Genomic DNA, 24,121 nt, shown 5'->3' with positions numbered 1-24,121 from the left:
AGAAGATGTGCCCAAGCATGGAGAATTATTTAAGCTGCTATCTATCCACACAGCAGTGGCTCTTTCAAGATTATCAAATTTTAGTTGCAACTTGTTTCTTACAGACATTCTATTGCAGGGATATTGCAATTTCCTAGAACTAGCTATGCTGTATTTATGAGAAAACCAAATAACTTTCCAAGATAGCACATGCATCGTCCCTGCAGCTTCAAATACAGGTTCATTAATATTCTGATTTTCAAAGCTGTGAACTTTGTCTCCCCAGTTGTGGGGTACACATTTAATGTAATTATTTGTTGCCTGAAATAATAGATACAAAACTGTATAGTCAAGAGTGCTACGAGAGCCATCATGGGAGAAAGGTGGGATATAAAGGTGCCAAATATTTGAGGACTACACTGGCTGCTGCAGAGAGTGAATAAATTTAAATTAAACCAAATTTTAATTCAATTATTTTTAATAGAAATGACAGTAATTACTACTTTTTTGTTTTAAAGGAAATCTTAAGTTAATGCAAACAGATATGTTAAAATCTACCCCACTTGAAATTGAATCATGACTATATCAGACACACTGAATTAAAGTTGTTTTTCTGTTTCAACAGAAAAAACAAAGGGAGGGAAATCTCACTTTTGATGTTAAGTATTACATGTGCCACACTATAAGCTTGTTCAGACAATCGTATCTCAGACTATTAAGACAATATGCATGTGCTTTTGTCACACACAAAGCTCTATTGTACATGCTGCAATTAAACCAGGAAGCTTCCAATTAACCGTACTTTCCCACTTCATCCAAACTAGCAAAACGTTATCAGCTTTGGAACAAGCCAGGATATTACACCAAAGTTTGAAGCCAGCATATTAGCCCAGTAAGGTTAATTAGAGGTTTCTTGATTTAATCAAAGCTTACGGCAAAGGGAAAAACACAGAGACGGCCTATGCAGGCAAAAGGCTTGGGTATATCACAACTTTATAATCCAAGGTATGATTGGTCTAAATGTTGCCATAAATCATGAACTGTATTTATTATTATACGTCTTCTGCTGGACCCAGGGCCAGGAAGCAGGGTGGATTTGATTTAAATCAAATCGATTTAAATAACGATTTAAAGTACTAGTCAGTAAGACTTGATTTAAATAATTGGTTTTTTTAAAAAACATTCCTGCTGATATAATCTTAATATTTACAACCAGATGAAGGTTTGATTTTTGGAATAATAAATTTTCAGAGTAGTTTTTACAGTTATATCAAAAATTACAGATTTGGTTATACTATTAGAAATACATAGACAGATAATTATGAAATTATTGTGAGGCTTAATAAGTTAACTGTTTATATCTGGACAACTTTTCCACTGTACATTATTGGAAGAAGAAAAATAATCATTTCCTTAATAACAATTTGAACATTATAGTATATGTATCAATGTTTGTTAACTGATGTGGTTAAACTTTTTTTAAAAAAACAACCAACTTAGACTGAGTTTCAGCACACATGAAGAACTTAAAACAAATCCTTATTTCCTGATTATAGCCTTTGGACTATAATGTAACTTAAATAGAAAACTATCTTTAGAAATATTTTTCCCTCCAAAAGCATTTTATTTTAAAAATCCAATTTAAATCAAAATAATCAATTACATTTTTTAAAAAATCCCATTTAAATTTTTAAAAATCTGATGTTTTTTTTAAAAAAAATCATTGATTTTAATCCACCCTGCCAGCAAGCCATCAGTGGCTCAAGGATCCAGTATTTCACCAGGATCCTCCACTGAACCAGCAGGGTGATCTGTACATACCCGGTACTTGTTTTACATCCCCTGATGGAGGGATCTTAAGAGAGCTGTGCATAAACAAATGCTAGCAAACCTCAATGGACTGAAGCAAACTTGTAAAAAAAGAGTGGACCAAAATTCTTCCACAGGGATGTAAGAGACTGATGAAGTCTAAATTATTTTTATTGCCTCTACGGGTATTAAATCTGCCCCTGGGGCTTTCCTGTTTCAGTTGGGCTACCAGACTCTAGATCAGAGGTCCACAAACTAAGGGCCATGGGCCGGATAAGGGACTTGTTTATCCGGCCCACGCCCCCCCTCCCCCCCAGCTCTTACCGGCGCTGCGCTGCACGGCTGCCCACTTCCAGGTCGGAAGAGCACCGGAAATAGCTTGTGCACATGCACTATTTCCGGTGCACATCTGGGTCAGAGGAGGTCTGTGCACATGTGCACAAGCTATTTCCAGTGCTCCTCCGACCCAGAAGTGTACCAGAAATAGCATGTGCGCACGCATATGGGCACGTGCTCCCCCGCCCTCTGGCCCGCCGCACAATCAGCGCTGGAGACACTGGCCCGAGGCCTGGTAAGTTTGCTGACCCCTGCTCTAGATCTCTTGACGTTGTCTGGGCAGCATGAAACAACAGAGCATGCCCTTCTTCATTTCCAGTATTACACAGACATTCGAACCAGGTTTATCCAACCCATATTATATAAGTTCCCTGGGCATTCAAAACAACACAAGATCTCCCTGTTACTACAGGACAAAAGCCCAGAAATTACATATTCAGTCACCAGATTTTGCGTTGCCATGATAGATATTCGTCGAAGGATGGTCTATGATACAATTCAGTCCTAAATTGAAGGCCCATATTGTTAGATCCACTCTTTTGAAGCCCTACATAGTTGTTTTAACTGGTCTTTTTAAAATTTTCTCATCAGTTTTTTTCATCCTTTATTTATGCTTAATTAAGTATTCTGTGTATAAGGTTTAAGCTATGTTTGGTTCTTGCTCCCAATTATTTAATAATTATTTGCTTAGACTCTTACTGTTATACTATTTATTTAGATGCTCTGCTTATGCTGGTCTGTGACCGTAATAAAGTAAATTTCAACTGATGAAGGCATACAGAAAATGATGACTTATTGCTGCTGAAGGTGGTTCATGAGGTCTACTTCGTTTTTCACACACAGCTTTTCCACTTTGGCTTTATTTCTGCTTAATAAATCATGACACTGTGTAGTATGTCATGTGCTGCTGTTCATCTGAGGTTGTATTTACCAAATTTTAAGACCTCATATGTAAAACCACAGAATTCAAAGAGTATGTACTTCCTTTTTTCCATGATTGTATAGGATAGCTTATGACAATCCTGGAACATTAGCTACTTTCACAAACTGAGATCAAGGGAACCCATTAGAGAAATCTCTAAATGCAGAATAGATCATGTAAGGAAGATTACGACTGAAGTCATAATACAGATAGTACGGTCAGAGAGTTAAGCATATGGAAATCATTTAATACATTTTACAGGAAGGTAAAGACAGATGGTTTTCTGGTACTGTATATTACATTCCCTACACATAAACACATACCAGCAGCAGGCATACCCTATGAGGCTTACAGGATGGATTTTTGCTGCTGCTGCCACCTATATTTTATCTCTCAGGAAGAAAGCTCAACAAATGCAGCTCTGCAAAATTGGCATCAAGTAAATGTCCCATTGATTGAAAATAGGAACTTCCAAACATCATTCTTAGGAATAAATACATTTTCACCAAAGCAGCAAAAACAACATTCCCAAAATTTTGGATGAAGATATGTTTGGAAGGCCACTAACATCATTGAGTGTGTAACCCTCTTACCTCAATGCAAAAATAATTAATTACTGTAACACAGTCACTTTTCAGTGCCCGTTTCTGAAAGTTGGCCAGAGTATTGCAATACACAAGGTAGATTATCAATGCCAGTTTTCATACTGTTAAAATCAACACATTTTGTCTTATACTGGTATACAGCAGAAAAACTAAGACACTTTAGCCACACCTGTGCCTTGAATCAATTGATTGAAAGGCACTATAACATATTTACTTACATTATTTATTTTTGGAAAGATATTTGCTAAGCCTGCATTTTTTACAACTTAGGACAGGGTGAATTTTTCATAGTGAAAGGAAATATAAAAGGGCACACTAGATAGTAGATCTTGCTACAGGGACACAAAAGATCTGTGCGCTAAATTCTACCTTGATCTAGCATATTTTGGGGAAAGTGGTTTGTTTTTCCCTTCTGTTCTCTGTGGGTTTGGATGCTTCTTGTTATATTGCTGTCAAACTCGGCACAAGGTTTCCCAAGGTGAGGGTATTAGTTTTCATCAACGCTGGACTGCTGGCCACCATTCTGAATCAACATTGTGGGCCCAAGCATTATTTTTGTGTGATCGCACATTTTAGGGCATGAAGGGTCCAAACTACAGCAATTTTGAAACTATTTGGCAGGTCTTTGTCACATCTGTCACGATGGTTATAACCTGCGCCTAACCTGGCATGAAAGGGCCTGAGGTGGACAAACTGATCTTCATCTACATTTGGACACTAGAGGCAGTTTTTAATCAATATGGTAGGTCAAATTAACCCTAATTAAACTTTAGTTCACAGAGAGAGAGAAATTGATTTGGGGTCATGCAGACCCCTGGGTTAGTGTGTGTATATGCACAGTCCTGTTGTCTTTGTCCCCATGGAGAAGGGGATGACAGAGGACGAGATGGTTGGATAGTGTTCTCGAAGCTACCAGCATGAGTTTGACCAAACTGCGGGAGGCAGTGGAAGACAGGGGTGCCTGGCGTGCTCTGGTCCATGGGGTCACAAAGAGTCGGACACGACTAAATGACTAAACAACAACAACATGCACAGTCCTAAAACTTAAAAAAAATGCACTATCCACTTAAAAATATTTTGAGATTTATTCAAATTCCTGGGCAGTGCCAGGCATTTCCCACTAGTAATATATAAAAAAGGAGCATACTTTGGAGTAAAATGAAAATCTGATCTAAGTTTCAAATGTGAAAATCAACTCTCAAACTGAAGACACTAAGATGGCCACGGCTGGTCCTCTCACAAGCCAATCCCATCTGACATAGGAAGTATTTCTATCACTGACTTCTCACCAGAGAGAAACAATAATGATTGCCCTTCTAGAATTCTCCTAATCTTCAAACATCAAGACTGCTCTGCCCAACCATTTTCCATCACCAGAGAAAACTTCCAAATATTTTTGTTTAAAAAGCAGCTATACTGTTGCAAGCAAAGAAACCACACATCATCTGTTTTATCCTAATTATACATATTTCAATGAAGAGTGCTTCCCACTATGTATTGCCACAAAAAACTCATTTCTCATTTAGTTTGCACACTATTATATGTTGTCTATATACATTCCTTCATCTTCATAGAAAAAAGCAGCATTTAGTCACAAATAACCACAAACATAAGCTTCTGATGTTTTAGGTTGCTCATTGTTTACTTCTGTCCCTTCTACAGAAGGGACTGTTAGTTGATTGATTCCCAGATGTCCTGGATTAAACATATTCCACTTGAATCTAGGTAAAAACCCTGCTTATCCCTGGGCTTGAGTTAAATCATATGAGCAGATCGCTTTGGAGACTTCTTACAAACTTTGCGGTCAGCTCTCATGGTTCACCTGACCCCCCACTCAAAGGATTACAAACCAAATGGGAATGAAAATGTGAGTGGGAAAAGGCCATATAAGCTGCCATGATAACCAGCTCCCCTCTGGCCAGCAGTTGAAACAAACAATGTAATTTACTCACATAAGATTTGGTGTAAGGAGTTGCTGCGAGTATCAGCCCTGTTTCGTATCTTGCCTCAACCAGGCATGTACTAAGTGGTTTCCACAAGGCACTGTTCTTCCAGCCTTAACATATAATAATAAATACTAGTTGTCCACTTTTCACAGCTGTTGTTAATGTTACTGAAGACCTTTCCACATGTGAAATATGCTGTGCAAGGGCTGCTTTAAAGCTGATGTGATCACAGCACCCTGATTAATGGATTAATCAGTCCTGTGCAACTCTTCCCAAATAGCAGCAGCTCCTGGTGCAAATCCACTCCATGTTTGTGCATAAGCATCAAATATTTCTAAGTTACATTTACCCACTGTAAACAGTTACCATATAAAAGCATATAGTAAAGCCTGGGGGTCAAGTGCAGCCCTCAATGCATCCCTATCTGGCCCTCAGGACTCTCCTCCAGGCCACACACCCTCCTTGGATGTTTTTGAACTGATTATGTCTCATTCCCCTGAATTGAGGATAAAGAGAGATACACAAATGTGTGTAGAAACAAGCCTAGTGTAGAAGGGTAGAAAAAATACATTAACTACTCCACCCACTTTTGCCGCTGCCCCTACCCACCACTGGCATGCGGGTCCTAGAAGACTGTAGCCAAATGGTATACAAATGTACAGCAAATAGTCTTGGCCAAAAAACTTACAAATAGGAAATAATCAGACAAGAGAACTTCAATACAGACTGGCATTGCTTCATTATGCATGTTAACTTATCAGTCTACTAAACGAGACTGCCATCAGCAGATAGAGACCCATGGAGAGACTATTAAGATAACGCTGATGCATTTTACTGTATATATCTGTGTACAAAGGACATGCTGAGATTGTTTTGTTCATGTCTTATTTTAAAAATGCCCAGAAGGGACTGCAGCCCTTACTCTGAATAACTTTCCAAACACTTGGTGTTTAGAAACCCATTATTTAATGCATTTATCAAGTGCTCAAACTGTTTAACACACATAATCTCACAAAATGCAAGGCAGGTCCATATTATTGTTCTCCTATTACAAAAGGTGGGGGTGGGGCATGAAGGAAACCCTAAATATTAAGTATTATTATCAAAGCCTCTTGCATGCAGAGGAAGCACGGTGGAAGCCTTGTCTTTTATATTGTATTTTTTATGCTCCAAACAATCCTGATATCTACGGGTAAGGGCGCTATACAAATTTAAAAAGCAATGATAAATAAGTAATAATAAACCAAACAGCAGAAGCAGCAAACCATGTGAAAGACAAAGTAATGATGGGAGACCCCAGAGCAAGACGAAAGCACTCTAGAGATAAAAGCCTCTTTTTTCTTTTGCAAAAGACTAAAAAACCCTGAAGACGCTCCACAGCCTAGAGCAGGACCAGGGCAAACACGTGTTTGCCGACACAGGTACCGGGGTTACCTGTAGCTTGCCTGCAAAACATGCACAGCCCAGACAGCACAACCCAGGTCTACAGGTCGCCGTAACGTGTGAATCAGCCCTGTGGGGTGTTTTGGAAGGAAGAGCACGGGATGCGATTTGGGGGGGAGCGGGGCGAAGCGGCCTCGGAAAGGCGGCTCCGGGGAGGCCCGATAACGAGCTAATAACGGGCAGCGGCTGCTGGCGAAGGGGGCGTGGAGCGGGGCGGGCGGCGCTGGCCGCCGCAGCGGGAACAGCCGGGGGCCGCCGGCGCTCGCTTACCTTCGGTTCCGCCTAGGCCCGGTACGTGCCCCGAGGGCGGCTGCACCTCATGAGGGGCCGGCGGAGGGCCAAGCGGGCCCCCTGCCTTGACGGGAGGCGGGGAGGCGGAGCCGGGGCCCAGCGGGGAGCGGGGGGGAGGGGCCGGGCGGGCTGAGGAACCGCGCCCCCCTCTGCGGGTGGGCCGGCCTCCCTGAGGACTAGCGCCGCTCTGCGCCCTCCCAGACGCGAAGACGCCGCCGCCTCCGAGGAATTTAATTTCTTTGGCTGCTGGGCTCCCCCTCCTCTCTCTCTCTCTCTCTCTCTCTCTCTCCCTCAGCCTCACCACTTCCTGCCAGAGGGGGCGCCGGAGAGGCGCTTTTCCGGGCCACGTGACCGCCCTGCCTCCGACTCCGCCCCGCGCAGGTTTTGCGGTTGCCATGGGGACGGGAAATAGGGCCTAGAGGGGCCTAGCGAGCCCCGCCCTCGCCTACTTTAGGGGGCCGAGCCGGCTCTCTGGTAGTAACAGTACTTTGCCACCTGGGCAGGTGCGGCTTGTCTTAGCTCGGCCCGGCGAGCGGTAGATCCCGCCGCATCTAGCGGGGCAGCGCGGACTCGAGGCCGATGCATCGCTCGCGATTCCCTTGCAGTGTTCACGCCAAGCGCACGCAGGCATGAATTCAGCCGGTGAAGCTCGAGGGGGAAAGTTGAACCTTTTGGCCTGTTGCGCGGCGCTCGAAAGAGCCCGTGATTTAAATAAATAATAATAATAATAATAATAAGACTGGCGCAGCCTTACCTGGACCGGTGTGTGTGTAAGCTTTGTTTGTTTGTTGTTTAGTCGTGTCCGACTCTGACCCCCTGGACCAGAGCACGCCAGGCACTCCTGTCTTCCACGGCCTCCTGCAGTTTAGTCAAACTCGTGCTGGTAGCTTCGAGAACACTATCCAACCATCTCGTCCTCTGTCGTCCCTTCTCCTTGTGCCCTCCATCTTTCCCAACATCAAGGTCTTTTCCAGGGAGTCTTCTCTTCTCATGAGGTGACCAAAGTATTGGAGCCTCAACTTCAGGATCTGTCCTTCCAGTGAGCACTCAGGGCTGATTTCCTTCAGAATGGATAGGTTTGATCTTCTTGTAGTCCATGGGACTCTCAAGAGTCTCCTCCCGCACCATAATTCAAAAGCATCAATTCTTCGGCGATCAGCCTTCTTTATGGTCCAGCTCTCACTTCCACACATCACTACTGGGAAAACCATAGCTTTAACTATACGGACCTTCGTCGGCAAGGTGATGTCTCTGCTTTTTAAGATGCTGTCTAGATTTGTCATTGCTTTTCTCCCAAGAAGCAGGCGTCTTTTAATTTTGTGACTGCTGTCACCATCTGCAGTGATCATGGAGCCCAAGAAAGTAAAATCTCTCACTGCCTCCATTTCTTCCCCTTCTATTTGCCAGGAGGTGATGGGACCAGTTGCCATGATCTTCGTTTTTTTGATGTTGAGCTTCAGACCATATTTTGCGCTCTCCTCTTTCACCCTCATTAAAAGGTTCTTTAATTCCTCCTCACTTTCTGCCATCAAGGTTGTATCATCTGCATATCTGAGGTTGTTGATATTTCTTCCGGCAATCTTAGTTCCGGTTTGGGATTCATCCAGCTCAGCCTTTCGCATGATGAATTCTGCATATAAGTTAAATAAGCAGGGAGACAATATATAGCCTTGTCGTACTCCTTTCCCAATTTTGAACCAATCAGTTGTTCCATATCCAGTTCTAACTGTAGCTTCTTGTCTCACATAGAGATTTCTCAGGAGATAGATGAGGTGATCAGGCACTCCCATTTAAGAACTTGTCATAGTTTGCTGTAAACTTTGTAGAAGCTTCCTATGTCCATAGTCGCACACCTATTTACTGTTTCTTTCTATTTACAGCATTTCTGTGCTGCTTAATTCTTTGCATTTCTAGGTGGTGCACATAAAAATAATCTGTAGAAAATGAGGCATTTTTTAAAAAATGCAGCATCAAACCAAACACAACAAACGGGGCCTCTGCATTTTTCACCTGAGGCCCTGTTCCCCACACTGCCTCCACGGGAGATGTAGAGGATAGTGGCACAGAAAGAGACCTTTTCAGTGTTGGCTCCCCATTTATGGAATGCTATCCCCAGGGGGAGGCATGCCTGGTGCAATCACTATCTGGCTTTAGGCACCAGGTAAAAAAACGTTTTTATTTACGCAGGTGTTTGGATCTTAATTTTCTACTTATCTTTTTGTAGTTGATGGGTGAGATACAGTGCGAGTCACTTTCTCTAATAAATACTTTCCTATTTTGTGTTTGGGATGGCCCCCTGTTTAGGTCAAATCAAATGCACTGCCATCTGTTGGAGGATTATGGTTTGAGTCCCCTCTCCGCGTTTGGCAGGAATGAATGAGTTTTGGCTTATGCTGTAGAGTTCCTAGTAATGAAGTCTTAACTCATTTGGCTTCCCCTTTGCCTCCCTCTTTTCTCCCCCTCCCCCAGAATCACAGCTCTTGTGCCTTCAGGAAAAATTGATCAGGTCAAACTTCCCAGTAGCCCAGTCCAATGCATGCTTACTCAGCGCAGTCCTATGTTCAAGGAGGCTATCTCTCAGGTAATGTGTATAGGATTGTAGTCTTACTCTTGTTGTGGGAGGGTTCACATTATGCTAAATTTCTGCTTGTTATGTACCCATTTCTGTTCATTTCTAGCTGCTCAGTGCTGCTGCTGTATTGCTTTAAATTTAATATTAATAGAATTTATATAGCCACCAATTTTATATTTCTGTAGCCTTGTGGGCAGGGTGGCATATCTCAACATTTGCAGGCAGTTGTAAAAGGATATTATGAGGCATTTGTTGTTGCATATAAAAACTTGGCAAATAATAGTACAGGGGAAGAGATGGGTTAGGATTCAGATGTATTGACCCCAACCAATGTGTGGGAGGGAAGAAATTGGATACTTGTCAATGGATCAATAGGATCTGCTTCGGGGGGGGGGGGCATCAAATATATCTTCTACAAAATCAATGACTAAATACATTTTTTCTGCCTGCTGTCGCCCTACTGGATTCAACGAGGCTTTTGTAGGATTGCAGTATTATAAGGTCTTCCTTCATCCTTATGGAAAGGCATGTGGGAGTTATATGTTAATCTAAGATTCTGCAAATTAATAGTCTTTAAGGTTCCATAAGTGACTTTTATTCTTTTTTTGCAACATATAGACTCTATTTCAAGTTGAAGCAGAGGGTAAACTTTATTCTGGTGGTTTGCTTTTGATATGTGTGTTTTCATCTATCTCACAGTGCAATCCTACATATGGGTCTATTCAGAAGTAGGTGCTTAAAGGTAGGTGCTTATAATATAACAGATTAAGTTACCTCTCATTCGTACTGTTGACAAAAAAATTTAAAAGCTTTTATACAACTTCAGTGCTTCGGTGACTACTGCTTCAAGGGAAGAGGATGGTGAGGAAGCAGGACTTCTTTGGCCCCAAAGCAGCCACCAGCAGGTCCCTAAGTCACCAGCTGTCATTTGATCAATAACCTCTCCCCCACCTCTTTTTGGAACACCCTTTTTGGCCACCACCACAGAGCATGTTTCTGTCCTCAAAATAGCTTCACTGCCACACTGAAGCATCTCTGGTGGTGGACCTGCGTGGAGAGGGAGATGCAGAGAATCCAACAGCTCCTGAAAACCCTTTCCAGGAGCTAAAGATTGCTCTCTCGTAAGCTCTAGATTTTGTTCCAATATTTTAACTCTTGTCCTGTTCTCTTACACAATTAAAGGTACCCCTGCCCGTATGGGCCAGTCGTGTCCGACTCTAGGGTTGTGCGCCCATCTCACTTAAGAGGCCGGGGGCCAGCGCTGTCCGGAGACACTTCCGGGTCACGTGGCCAGCGTGACGAAGCTGCTCTGGCGAGCCTGCACCAGCGCCGCACATGGAAACACCGTTTACCTTCCCGCTAGAAAGCGGTCCCTATTTATCTACTTGCACTTAAGAGTGCTTTCGAACTGCTAGGTGGGCAGGAGCTGGGACCGAACGACGGGAGCTCACCCCGCCGCGGGGATTCGAACCGCCGACCATGCGATCGGCAAGCCCTAGGCGCTGAGGTTTTATTACCCACAGCGCCACCCGCGTCCCCTTACACAATTACCATAGCAAAAAAGGCTGGTCTGTGTACATAAAAATGTCTTTATTTACATCCATGAATAAGCATGCTACTCTGCTACATTGAAAGAAATTAATGCTTAGCAAATAAATGTCACAGTTGCCAAGATTCTGGACTTCCTTCTCTGGATCTGCAGTAATGAGATACTGAAGAACTCTTTGGGGGAAAAAGAAGAATTGATCTTTTTAAACTACAGATAAGCAAAATCAATTATTAAATAGTAATACCATAGCAGGCAATTGATCAAATATTGTTAAATACTAAATATATTTACATATCACTTATCCTCATAATGAATTGATCGCATATCAACACAGTTCTTGTGAGGTATAATGACCGCATCATAGTTTCCAAGTCCATTCTGTGCCAGTGTGTGTGTCTGCTGAAAACGTGTGGCAAAATGCTTAACAGGTTCTGTGTGCTGCTGAGTATGAGGCATTATGGTTCATATTTTATATTTTGTTCCAAATGACGTTAGTGCTTTCTGTAGATGCTGAACATTTTAAGCTGGGTCTAAGGTTTTGAACTCCAAATTGATGAAGTTGCTAAGTGGTTTGGTTAAAGCCTCTCGAGCTCTAAGTGCCATCTCTGTAAGATGTTCATTTGTCTAGCTGTCCCCAGTAAAAGCAACGATCAATAGGGTCTTGTGGCTTGGAAAGCCTATCTCTGGCTTCTCCCAACAAAGAACAGAGCACAGCCCCAGTGTGCACGTGAAGGTAGCCTCAGAATGTCTTCCTCATTTATTCCGACATTTTCTCAGGATGCAGGTGTTCATGACAGCAGAGAAGGGAAAACTGGGACATGGAGTTGAATATTTCAAGAGTATTCTTCCTGGAGTGTTGCTGAAATACCATTTCCCCTCCCCATTGCCCACTACCTTAGCATTTCAAAGTCCAAGGATTCGGAAGGCATCTCGCAAGTCATCAACCTCATAAAGTGGCTGTGAAAGAAAGAAGAGAATGGTCAGGTTTGCAGGAGGCACAAGAAGAAGGAGAACAAAAGGTTAGAGGTAAAGCTGATGAGTAATGAAGTAAAGATAAGGGCAGAATAAGATGGAGGCTAGTGATCCTGAAAAATCAAGTTAAAGGAAGCAGAGAATGGCAGGTGAGAAAAACAAGGGAAGCAAGGAAGGAGGGGAAGAGGTACAAGAAAAGGGGTAGAAAACCTCTTCTCACCAAAAGGATACGGCGGAGCCTTCTGGTCAGACGCACAGAATTTTCATGAAGCCCTTCCCAAGCTTTGAAGGTCTTCTTGCGGTTCTCTACAAAGGTGTTCCAGCAGTAAAAGTAATCTGACAAAAGAGAGACGTGGTGTTCATCTTCCATTGCTTAACTTCCCCTCCAGATCTTATGCCACCTACTAAACCCATCCCTAATGGGATGCGGGTGGCACTGTGGTCTAAACCACAGAGCCTAGGGCTTGCCAATCAGAAGGTTGGTGGTTTGAATCCCCGCAACGGGGTGAGCTCCCGTTGCTCGGTCCCTGCTCCTGCCAACCTAGCAGTTCAAAAGCACGTCAAAGTGCAAGTAGATAAATAGGTACCGCTTCGGTGGGAAGGTAAACGGCGTTTCTGTGCGCTACTCTGGTTGCGCCAGAAGCGGCTTAGTCATGCTGGCCACATGACCAGCTCCCTCGGCCAATAAAGTGAGATGAGCGCCGCAACCCCAGAGTCGTCCGCGACTGGACCTAACGGTCAGGGGTCCCTTTACCTTTACCTAAACCCATCCCTCTGCCCTGTTTCACCTTTGAAGGTCATGATGGCAATCTGAGCTCCTGCCCGGTGGAGGCGACGCAGCCCCTCAGGTTCGGCATTCCGTTCCTCACAGAAGTACAGGCGGGCAGCAAAGATGCGCAGGGTTAGGTTAGGGTAGGCATACAAGAAGTCGGCCACATGCCGGGCGCAGTCATAGCACGGACTCCATGAGGTGAACCAAGTGATCCGATAGCAGTGCCTTGGGTCCAGGTCCCAGGTGGCGATGTAACGCAGGAAGAGAACTTCAACGTGGCAACCCGACTGAAGTAGCAACACAGAAGGATTGGGGGGGGCAGGATCAAGATAATACCGATAAACAATGAATGGTCAAACAAAGCATTTGTGCTGAGAGACAAGAAGTGAAGGTGTGAGAGAACATAAGACATTACTGAAGGTTCCCTGTTTCCAGGACTGAGTTGGTTAGTCTTGGACTAGTTCGTACAATTAGCAGAAACAAACGATTTCCCTCAAGGATACCATTTTGCCTGTGTATTTGAATGATACCTTCCAGAAACCCTGCCCAGAAACTTAAAAGTACACAAGTAAAAAGCACATCAAAGATAAGATTAGATGAGCTTTTTGCATATAGAGGTACTTCGGTTTTCGAGCGTGATGCATTCTGGAGGACTGTTTGAGTTCTGAAACATTCAAAAACCGAGGCACAGTCAGTCACAAAAACAAATTGGTTGCAAGAGAGCTCCTGAGATTATCTGAACACAGATTGATTGCATGCAGAAGCCACGTGGCATGTTCGACTTCTGAGGCGTGTTTGAAAACTGAAGCCTTTACTTCCGGGTTTACAGCATTCGAAAACCGAAATGTTCATCAACAGACGTTCGAAAACCAAGGTACCACTGAATAATAATAATAATAATAATAATAATAATTTATTTATACCCTACCAATCTGGCTGGGTTTCTGCCACTCTGGGCGGCTCCCAACATCATCATCATCATCCATCATCATCATCAAGTGATAAAATATCAAACATTAAAACTTCCCTAAACAGGGCTGCCTTGTCAGACTTTTTGTATGTGTGTAAAATGAACACATGGGGAGCCAGTGGGGATCAGTACACGAACTCCACCCTGATGGTACTCCAGCCTCAAGTCTTTATTTTACATGCAGGCACTTCTAAAGGACCCAGATTACAATGTGAAGGGAGGGTGGTTGTGGGGAGCATGCAAGCAAGCCGCTCTCCAGATCTGTCTCAAAGTGCATAAGTAAAGTTTTGCCATTTGGTTCTGCTATTTGTATTATCTGGCCATTAGATTAAGATGTTGAGAAGGTGTAGGGATGCTTGGAGGGAAAATGGAAGAATGGGTAGTGGAGGTGCTTGCCCTTAGGTGGGGGCAAATCCATACGTCGGTTCAAATAGAATGCTGTATGGATTTCTAAGGGTCTTAGATATAGGTCTTGTATTCCATTAGTGGTGCCGTTGCTGCTTCCGTGTCATCAGTTCCTATGTCACTCTAGTCATGTTGGAACTGAGATGCCACAACATGGTTATTGCTAATTCCGCAATCACTCCTCTTGAAGGCTGGGCAACATTGGCATAGGAAGAAATCATATTGTCAGGCTATCCAATGTGATCTCTCCAAATCCAGCTGTACTGAACCAGTGTGGGAATATGCAGAAATGGCAATTTCACCGCTAGGAGAAATGATTCTAATCTGGGAGTGAAATGGATTGCTAAAATTATGGATAAGATGCTGAGCATTCCATTGCTCATTGGTGCAGAAGGATGTATTTATGGATATGAGCTTCACTTGTGTTTTGTACCTTATTGCGCAGATATCCAAAGTCCAGGGAGCAGGATGTTGCACTGTTCCGCCGTTTGACCACATAGCAAAGGTACGTTTCGTGACGGCCTTTGGCCCAGCGCAAGTTCTTGAAGTGGTAGAGGAATTTCTTTTGTTTCAGAAGGACACTGCGGAGGGAAACAGACTCTGAATTTGAATGTATTCAAGTATGAATGGGGACAGCTGTGATCTGAACAGAGAGCAACTTTAGTGGAGTCCATTGGTTCAGGAAAATATATATATAGAAATAAGAATTCTTGGATGCCAGGATTCAAGTTTGGGACAAGTTCTCTTTGGTGAGAGAACCCCAAGCAGAGATTTAAAGTCACAAAATTTGAAGCAATGTAAAGCGTGGTAATATAGGCTGCAAAATCTTAATGTGTGCCCTTTAAAAAGTTATTTCCAAGGTTTCCCAGTTCTCCCAGCATAGGAAAAAGACCACACATTTGTTAAGCTACCAGTGGTTTACATACAAACTCTTCAAAGGTCAGGTTCATGTGCTTTGGAAAAGTTGCACAGGCACTTTTTACAAAGCGGTAAAAATTCCTAGATTATTAGTATAGGAACTCAAGAGTGGCTTGTGAAACCCATGCTGAAACCTCTTTGCATGCTGAGCTTCTCAGGTAGACTAAGGGTGAAAGGCTATTCTCGCCGTCATTCCCCACTAAGTTTAAGAATAAGAATACATAAAATGCCATGATGTCTGCCACAGGCTTCTTTTTATACTGTATAATGTCTCTAAAGCAGGGTGGGAGCAAGTGTGCAAAGTACAGAGCAGGAGTGTGAAGAACTGTGTTCACCAAAGCGAAACATTCACACCCCCAAAGGCAATGCAAAACAGAAGCGAATGGGTTAAAAATAATCCCAGCGCACCATCACCTCCTTTCTCTGCACTCTCAGTATGGGCTCAGCCAGCTACTATAGTTTCCATGCATGGATGATCTGAGGGTGGACTGAAACACAGGCTTTATAAGTTTGAGCACTCATACAAGCACAATATAATGACCCAGTGCCAACAGAGAGGCTTCACCTTCAAAGCAAACTAGTTTTTACTGTAGCATGGCAAGCAACCTTGGCCATATTGGCAACTTCATAAGCCCATGAAGCAGGAGATTATAGGTGCTTTCAGATGGTTTCAGTTCTATGGTGAGAGTCAACGTCATACTAAGGAGAATGTTCCAAATACCTCCCCTCTTCCTGCGTCCCCAGGCCTGTGCATTGTTCTGAGGGGTTGGGGGGCAGTTGTGAGCAAAGCCCTGTTGGGGGGCAGTTGTGAGCAAAGCCCTGTTGCAGTAGCAGAAGTGTTGGCTTCCACTACTGGAACTGGGTAAGGTAAGGTAAAAGGTAAAGGACCCCTAGACGGTTACGTCCAGTCAAAGGCGACTATGGGGTGCGGCACTCATCTCGCTTCAGGCTGAGGGAGCCAGTGCTTGAACGCAGACAGCTTTCTGGGTCATGTGGCCAGCATGACTAAACCGCTTCTGGTGCAACAGGACACCACAACGAGTGCCAGAGTGCACGGAAATGCCGTTTACATTCCCACCGCAGTGGTACCTATTTATCTACTTGCACTGGTGTGTTTTCAAACTGCTAGGTTGGCAGAAGCTGGGACAGAACAACGGGAGCTCACCCCGTCGCGCGGATTCAAACCACCAGCCTTCCGATCGCCATGCCCGAAAGGCTCCGTGGTTTAGCCCACAGCGCCACCCCGTCCACAATGGAACCTGGTAGTTGAATCTGGCCTTATATTCCCAGGGCTACAGTGGGAAGATGCTGTCCTGCATATATTGAGCGACATGTTTGGGCCATAGGAAACAACACCTGTGCTAATTTATATCCATTATTTGCTGCAGTTGTAATTTCCAGCAGGTTATAGGCCAGGAGTGGGTAACCTTTATTTTCTGTCATGGGCCACATTTTCTTGGGAATAATCTGCCAGGTGCCACAGGCCCTTGGTGGATGGGGCTCAAATCAAAAGTTGGAGGGACTTGGAAATATTTCAGGATTGCATACCTCCCCCCCCCCCCTTTGCTCTGTCCATTTCAGTTTCTCCTGTCCCATTTCTCCCCATCCATTTACACAGCTTAGAACCATTCACTTGCAGAAGGCTCCTCTTTGCATCCCTCCATCCATCTCAGGTCTGTCCATTTCCAGGGCTCATCCAGACTTCCATTGGTGCCATCACTTTCCTCCTCGAGCCTCTGCTCCAGGTTAAAGCAACTAGAGTGCTCTGACATAACAGCTAATGTGCCATTAGGAGACCTATACATACAGTGGTACCTCGGGTTACATACGCTTCAGGTTACATACACTTCAGGGTACAGACTCTGTCCCAGAAATAGTGCTTCAGGTTAAGCACTTTGCTTCAGGATGAGAACAGAAATCGTGCTCCGGTGGTGCGGCAGCAGCAGGAGGCCCCATTAGCTAAAGTGGTGCTTCAGGTTAAGAACAGTTTCAGGTTAAGAGCAGACCTCCGGAACAAATTAAATACTTAACCCGAGGTACCACTGTACTTTAATTCTGGCCTTGCCTTCTTCCAAACAACCTTCATTAGATTCAGGCACATCAAGCTTGCTACATCAAGTGTCATTGAATCATCTAGTCACTTCTGATGCAAAGAAGAAAATATCTACCCTAAGAAGAGGCTTCCTGTTGTGTTTCTGTATGAGTCACTGTTCTGGGCTTGTTTCTTTGCACCAGAAGGCATGTGCAGGACATTTGCTCATGCAGAAACGCAGGGGGATGGATTCCTTTGAAGGACTCCTCTTCTGAGTAATTCTTACTTGTAAACACTCTAAGGGTGCATAATAATGTGCAACATTTGAATAGTGGGCCCCATTGTCAAAGCACACACCTCCCCCCCAAACATACAATTTTCTCTTCAAGATGGAATTTATGTGTATTTGCAACAGATATTGGCTGTGCATAGCGCAGATAAGCTGCAATTTGTATGATCAAATGAACCAACCTTCATTCCCCTTCCCTAGGCAGATTTCCAACATTTTAAAGTACTGGCAAATGTACATTTAATTGAATAAATGTGCGTAAAGTACTTTACAAATAAAAATGGCTGAGAGTCCCCCTGTAGCATGGGGTGGGGGAGAGGTGGAAAGTGGATATCTGAACATGTGGCAAACGCATTGTGCACAGAGAGGAAAAGCAGACGCCCACTTAAGAATAAGAAAAATTGCTGAGTGCAGTTTCTTTTTTAAATACGTGCACACCCATTACGTTTGTTGACCCATTATGTATGTGCACATCCTAAAAACAATTTGGATCTCTCAGTCTGGTAGTATGCAGAAGAACTTGGACTGCTTCCAAGTCCTAGTGTCCCGCTGAAAAACATCTGGTCCCAGAACAAGAAATACCGTATTTTTTGCACCATAACACTCACTTTTTTCCTCCTAAAAAGTAAGGGGAAATGTCTGTGCGTGTTATGGAGGGAATGCCTACGGGTGGCATGCCTACGGATTTTCCTCCTCTAAAAACTACGTGCGTGTTATGGTCGGGTGCGTGTTATAGAGCGAAAAATACGGTAGCTATATGTGAAAAGCCAATCCTGGTGTAGCAGTTCAAAAGCGGATTGCATGTTAAAATGGGACTGGCTTTGGGAGGCAAGAGTTCCTTGCAGCTATAATCCTGTCTTATCAGCACCAGCCTTTTTTGCATCATGGCAGCCCTGTGAAGTACCGTATTTTTCGCTCCATAAGATATACTTTTTCCCTCCTAAAAAGTAAGGGGAAATGTGTGCGCGTCTTATGGAGCGAATGCAGGCGGGAGGCTCTGCTCAGCGCTCCCTTTAAAGAGCGTGTGGAGCATGTGTGCAGCTCTTCAGGGCTTTTCCCCGAGGAGGGAGAAGGGCAGCCCATCAGTCCCTTCCCCCACCTCCCGGAAAAGCCCCCAAGAGCCGCGCTCCCTTTAAAGAGCCGCGCGGAGCGTGTGTGTGTCTCTTGGGGGCTTTTCCCCGAGGAGGGAGAAAGGCAACCTGTCAGTGACAGGCTGCCCTTCTCCCTCCCCCGGGAAAAGCCTGCAAGCACTGCACACACGCTCCACGCGGCTCGTGAACGGGAGAGCTGAGCAGAGCCTGGGATGCATACTGGCTCTGCTCAGCGCTCCCTTTAAAGAATATTTTTTTTCTTGCATTCCCCCTCTAAAGACTAGGTGCGTCTTATGGTCAGGTGCGTCTTATGGAGCGAAAAATACGGTAGGTTAGGATGAAGAAATAATAAACTGCCCAAGTGCACCCTGTGAGTCTCATTGCCAAGAAAAGATTTGAACATGGGCTTCAATTCCCAAGCAGTGCTCTTGCCACAGTGCCCCACTGGCTCAATAGAAGTAGATTGCAACCTCTGATTTCCAGAGCAGAAACCAGGGACATGTGGCAGCCAAAGTTAATAAGCACTTTCACACCAGTCTGAATCCAAGGGGAAAGACTTAAGCACATGTGTATTGGTCACTTACTATAATACATGGGGACTTGAAAGGGCTTATATTTGGCTGTCATGTGCCCCAAAGTTTCCACTCTTCTGGAAATGGGAGTTCACAAACTACTCCCAAGAGGGGTAGGGAAAGACATGCCATGAGACATTTTTGTCCAGCTGAATCTCATAAAGTCTTCTAATTCTTTAATGAGTTATTAGCTTTCCCATTTGCCCAGATTAACCCAGGGAAATGTTCAACCCTTTGCTGGGGTAATACCGAGGTAAGAGGGAGAGGGAGCTGAGAAACTAGAGGCAGATCGCAGAGTGAGGTGAAAACTCAAATAGTATCTCACGCTATTTTCAGCAGCAGATGGCACAAAATGAGAGACTTTTTGTGGTTGCAGCGGACATACTCCTAAAGTAGCTATTTCACTTGCATCTGATTTAAAGAAATGAAACAGAGGAGGAGGTACTCAGTACAAGTTAATATAAGTTATGCTACAATACAACTCGATACACATTATGATCCTCCGTGACGAAGGAGGAGTATTTTATGAATAATAGAAATATTACATATTCTGAAATTCTGAATTGTGCATCTAAGGACAAGTGCACACTCACAAGAAGGACTGGAAGACCTATAATTTAAGACCTATCAGGTCTTGGTTTTGAATTCGTTTGAAAAATCATTTTTCTTTTTAAATGATATATTATGTTTTTAATTTTTATCAGATGAAAAGGAGCTCCATTGTGAGACAGAAACTGAGACAAAGATATTATGATAAATAGACAAATAGATATGAGTCATTCACATCTGGAAACTGCAATTAGACGCATTCATCTATAGAAAGCTACTTTCTTGCTAATCCCAAAATAAAAGATGCATTTGTTAATTATAATGCTTTCTCTTTGCTAATGTGAATGAGTGCAGATTCAGAAAATTTGCAATTAGATCCATTCATCTATAGGCTAGACAGGTGTTCTGTTAGCACCCATACATGCGAAGTATTGGAAATCTTTATTGGAGTAACACTTTTTGATGCAGGAAAACATAAGCTTTTGAGTTACACAGAAATCTCATCCCACTTGTCTAATTATTTTAATTGCCCAAAAAGGCATTGTAACCAAAACCTAAGTATGTGAAACTGTATATAATTGTTCTCTGCTAAACTCACTGCCCTCCCCTCTGTTGCACCCATCATTGTTGATTGTAAGCTTCTTGGGGCAGGTGTCTGTTTCTTTTGATTCTGTTATTATATACTACAGACATGAAAGTCAAGAAGAAGAAATAATAATGATATCCCTTATTTTCAAGATTGTATGGAACAAACTGAATTAAAGGGGGGAAATTGTCTTAGCAAACCATGTGCAAAAAGAGAGAGAGAAAGAACAGAAAAATTACTGGGGACATGGGTAGAAAACAATAATGATAAAACGTGTGTGAGCAAGAGAGAGATAGAAAGAGTCAACAGCATCAGAATATTGGTTACTGAGAGATATGGGAAGAAGCCATCTGGAGAGCTGAGTCAGATGGGGAAAAGACAATAAAACACAGAGCAAGTTCATACTCAATGAATTCAGTGATGTAGCAATTATGCACTGGGGCAAAAGCTGCCCATTTACCTGTCCATGACTGCGCTGGGGCTGATGTGGGAAGTCGCTTTGAGTCACCAAGCTGCTACGCCGTGCGTCTGAATAGCCTTATGACTGAGGTACAGAAATGAGAAGTGTCGTTGGGTGGGTGTTCCCAACCCCCTCGACTCCCCTTAGGAGTCATTTTGTCTGGGGTGGAGTTACACAGTTTGCTGGAGTTGTGGGCCCCCATTCTAAAAAAGATGCTTGGTTCTGATTGGCTCCAGTTTCTTCAGCCTCCTCCCTCCTTAGAAATATATCTGTCAATTATCACATTAAAATGTAGGTAGGTAAGAAAAATAGTTACTGGTTCCAGCAAAAAAAAGAAATTGGTGCGCCTAGGTTTTGCTTTCAGTTGCCCCATGGCTCAGCTGGTTTTCTTTTCCATTTTTGTACTTTAAATTTCCTTGGAGACCCCCCTCCAAAAAAATACATTATGAAAACCTGCATTCCCACACATACACTGCAATCAATAACAGTATGCATCTGTTAAGCACGTAACGGATGCTTTAGTTGTGATTCCTGAATTGCAGGGGGGCTGGACTCGATGACCCCTGGGGTCCCTTCCAAGTCTACAATTGTTTGATTCCATGTTCCTATTAAGTGAGCCACAAATTGGTATTGCCCCTTGGAACTGGCCTTTGGTTTTCTGGAGAACGTGCAAAGGAAACAAGGCACCACCATTCTCCCTCACCTTTGTGCTTCGTGCCTGTTGCCTCTTGCCTCTTGCCAGTCTCAAATTGTGAGTCAATTTTTCCATAATGCTCTCTTGTGCCCAAGTGCTCAAGTTCCTCTGTTGGTTTTCTAGCAAAGGGGCTATACAGTGGTACCTCGGGTTACAGACGCTTCAGGTTACAGACTCCGCTAACCCAGAAATAGTACCTGGGGTTAAGAACTTTGCTTCAGGATGAGAACAGAAATCGCGCGGCGGCAGCGGGAGGCCCCATTAGCTCAAGTGGTACCTCGGGTTAAGAACAGTTTCAGGTTAAGAACAGACCTCCAGAACGAATTAAGTTCTTAACCCGAGGTACCACTGTACTTCAATGAATGCTATGCAGGCTGGACTTAAGGGGTCCAGGGGTCCTTTACCTTTACCTTTTTCTCTTTCTCTCCTTGTGACTCCACCCCGTGCTGCTCAGCTGCCTAAGGAACAGCCAGTGGTGTAGCATGGGTTGCCAGTGCCTGAGGGCAGGGCAAATGTTGTGGACTGGGCAGCTGTCAGTCCCTTCACCAGCCAGCATCAAATCAAGGGAGTCGCTTCTTGCAAATTAGCACCAACCTGGGAGCAGAGAAAAGGTATAGAAAAGCGATGCCAGGAGCGCCGCTGTGTCGCTTTGCCCTCCTGGCCTTGCAGTGAGGCACTCTGTGCAACGCACATTGCTCTGGCAGTGCTTTCCCGCCTTCCTCTTCCTCTTTCCCTCCTCAGTGGGCAGCGGCACCCTCCCTCTCCCTCTCGGCCAGGCAGGGCGGGGGGAAGTGGCACACGCAGGCATCCTTTTGCCGGCCATGAGGAGAAGGAGGAAGCGCCCCTGCTCCAAAGGCCCGGGCCTCGTTGCACCTCTTCAGGATTTTGTGACCCTCTGCCCCACCCATGCTACGGCACTGGGAACAGCTGGGATTGGTGCAAAGGAGTCTGGACTGCAGCAGGGAAAAGCTGATCTTTAACTGGAGCCCTACCTCTTCTTAAAGCTGGACCATAAAGAATGCTGATTGCCGAAGAATTGATGCTTTTGAATTATGGTGCTGGAGGAGACTCTTGAGAGTCCCATGGACTGCAAGAAGATCAAACCTATCCATTCTGAAGGAAATCAGCTCTGGGTGCTCACTGGAAGGACAGATCCTGAAGCTGAGGTTCCAGTACTTTGGCCACCTCATGAGAAGAGAAGACTCCCTGGAAAAGACCCTGATGTTGGGAAAGATGGAGGGCACAAGGAGAAGGGGACGACAGAGGACGAGATGGCTGGACAGTGTTCTCGAAGCTACCAGCATGAGTTTGACCAAACTGCGGGAGGCAGTGGAAGGCAGAGGTGCCTGGCGTGCTCTGGTCCAGGGGGTCACGAAGAGTCGGACACGACTAAATGACTAAACAACAACACCTCTTCTTCCCAAACCTCAACTGATCAGTGGGGAGGGTACCTGGTGGTCAGGACAACTGTAGGATGAGGCAGCTGGCCAGCAGCAGCTGGGATGGTGGCAGGGGTAAGGGAGGGGGCTCAGATGGCACACTTCTGAACTGGAGATAGAAAGCAAGGCCATGATCCATGGAGACTATGCATACTGAGCAGAGGCTTGAGTAGTGCCCTGAGAATATACAAAACACAGTCAGGATAAGCACATTTCCCAGGCCTGCTGGAGATGATATTGGCCTGACGTTGTGCACAAATGCAAACAGATTATGTGCACAGTCTCCACAAAGCCTGGCGAATGTGCACAACAACCAGTTATTCTGCACATTAACTGTGCATTACTGTATAATCTTCACAACAAAAACATATAGTCTTGAGTGCTCAAAGAACTTCATACACATGAAATAAGTGCCCTCATAACAGTCCTATCATATAGGTAAGTGTAATGAAATGTCACATTGCAGAAGGGATAGAGGCTTGCTCAAAGTTGCCTGGCAGATTCCTGCAGAGGGACTTCTTGGTTGTCGGCTCAGCCTCCTAGCTACTGTGGCACCCTAACTCACATGCCTGCCATGGATGCTTTTGTTTAGATTCCTGCATTGCAGGGGATGGACTAGATGATCCTTGGGATCCCTTCCAACTCTAGTGTTATATGATTCTATGTGACATCTAGCAACTCTGAGCCAACAGCCTAGAATCATAGAGTTGGAAGAGACCACAAGGGCCATCTTCTCTTCTGGAACTGTGGAGAAAAACAAAAAAAATGTTGTTGTTGTTTAGTCGTTTAGTTGTGTCCGACTCTTCGTGACCCCATGGACCAGAGCACGCCAGGCACTCCTGTCTTCCACTGCCTCCCACAGTTTGGTCAAACTCATGCTGGTAGCTTCGAGAACATTGTCCAACCATCTCGTCCTCTGT

At 44.3% G+C, this 24,121-nt stretch overlaps 2 protein-coding genes and 1 long non-coding RNA gene across 10 annotated transcripts in view; 1 reads left to right on the top strand and 2 right to left on the bottom strand.

Moving 5' to 3' along the window:
• Positions 1–8,107, bottom strand: part of PHC1 (polyhomeotic homolog 1) — a 28,946-nt gene extending 20,839 nt beyond the window's left edge. For 2 of the 6 annotated variants that reach the window (XM_080987744.1, XM_080987746.1), the window contains exon 1: positions 7,311–7,635. The gene's annotated coding sequence lies outside the window, so the exon portion shown is untranslated. Of the gene's footprint in view, positions 1–7,310; positions 7,637–8,085 lie in introns of those variants that run through there. The other 4 variants (XM_080987748.1, XM_080987749.1, XM_080987745.1 and 1 more) reach the window with 3 other exon arrangements.
• Positions 7,721–24,121, top strand: part of LOC308466798 — a 20,646-nt gene continuing 4,245 nt past the window's right edge. Inside the window, exons 1-5 of one of the 3 annotated variants that reach the window (XR_013980951.1) lie at positions 7,721–8,101; positions 9,801–9,912; positions 10,603–10,645; positions 11,569–12,471; positions 15,017–15,076. This is a non-coding gene — a long non-coding RNA (uncharacterized lncRNA). Of the gene's footprint in view, positions 8,102–9,800; positions 9,913–10,602; positions 10,646–11,568; positions 12,479–15,016; positions 15,077–24,121 lie in introns of all 3 variants that reach the window. The other 2 variants (XR_013980949.1, XR_013980950.1) reach the window with 2 other exon arrangements.
• On the bottom strand, positions 12,356–21,501 carry AICDA (activation induced cytidine deaminase; the record flags this gene model as incomplete). The annotated part of the gene is made up of 5 exons (XM_080987976.1): positions 21,069–21,501; positions 15,005–15,152; positions 13,213–13,483; positions 12,645–12,760; positions 12,356–12,409 (listed from the first exon to the last, which is right to left on the bottom strand). Exons 1-5 carry the CDS (start codon positions 21,074–21,076, stop codon positions 12,356–12,358), a joined length of 597 nt encoding a protein of 198 aa, XP_080844102.1. The 5' UTR covers positions 21,077–21,501.

This window comes from Podarcis pityusensis (genome assembly GCF_964106645.2).
Source record: "Podarcis pityusensis genome assembly, chromosome: 17".
In the NCBI taxonomy this organism is placed as follows: domain Eukaryota; kingdom Metazoa; phylum Chordata; class Lepidosauria; order Squamata; family Lacertidae; genus Podarcis; species Podarcis pityusensis.
Note: the sequence above shows the minus strand (reverse complement) of the source record. Positions and strands in the feature narration are given on the sequence as shown.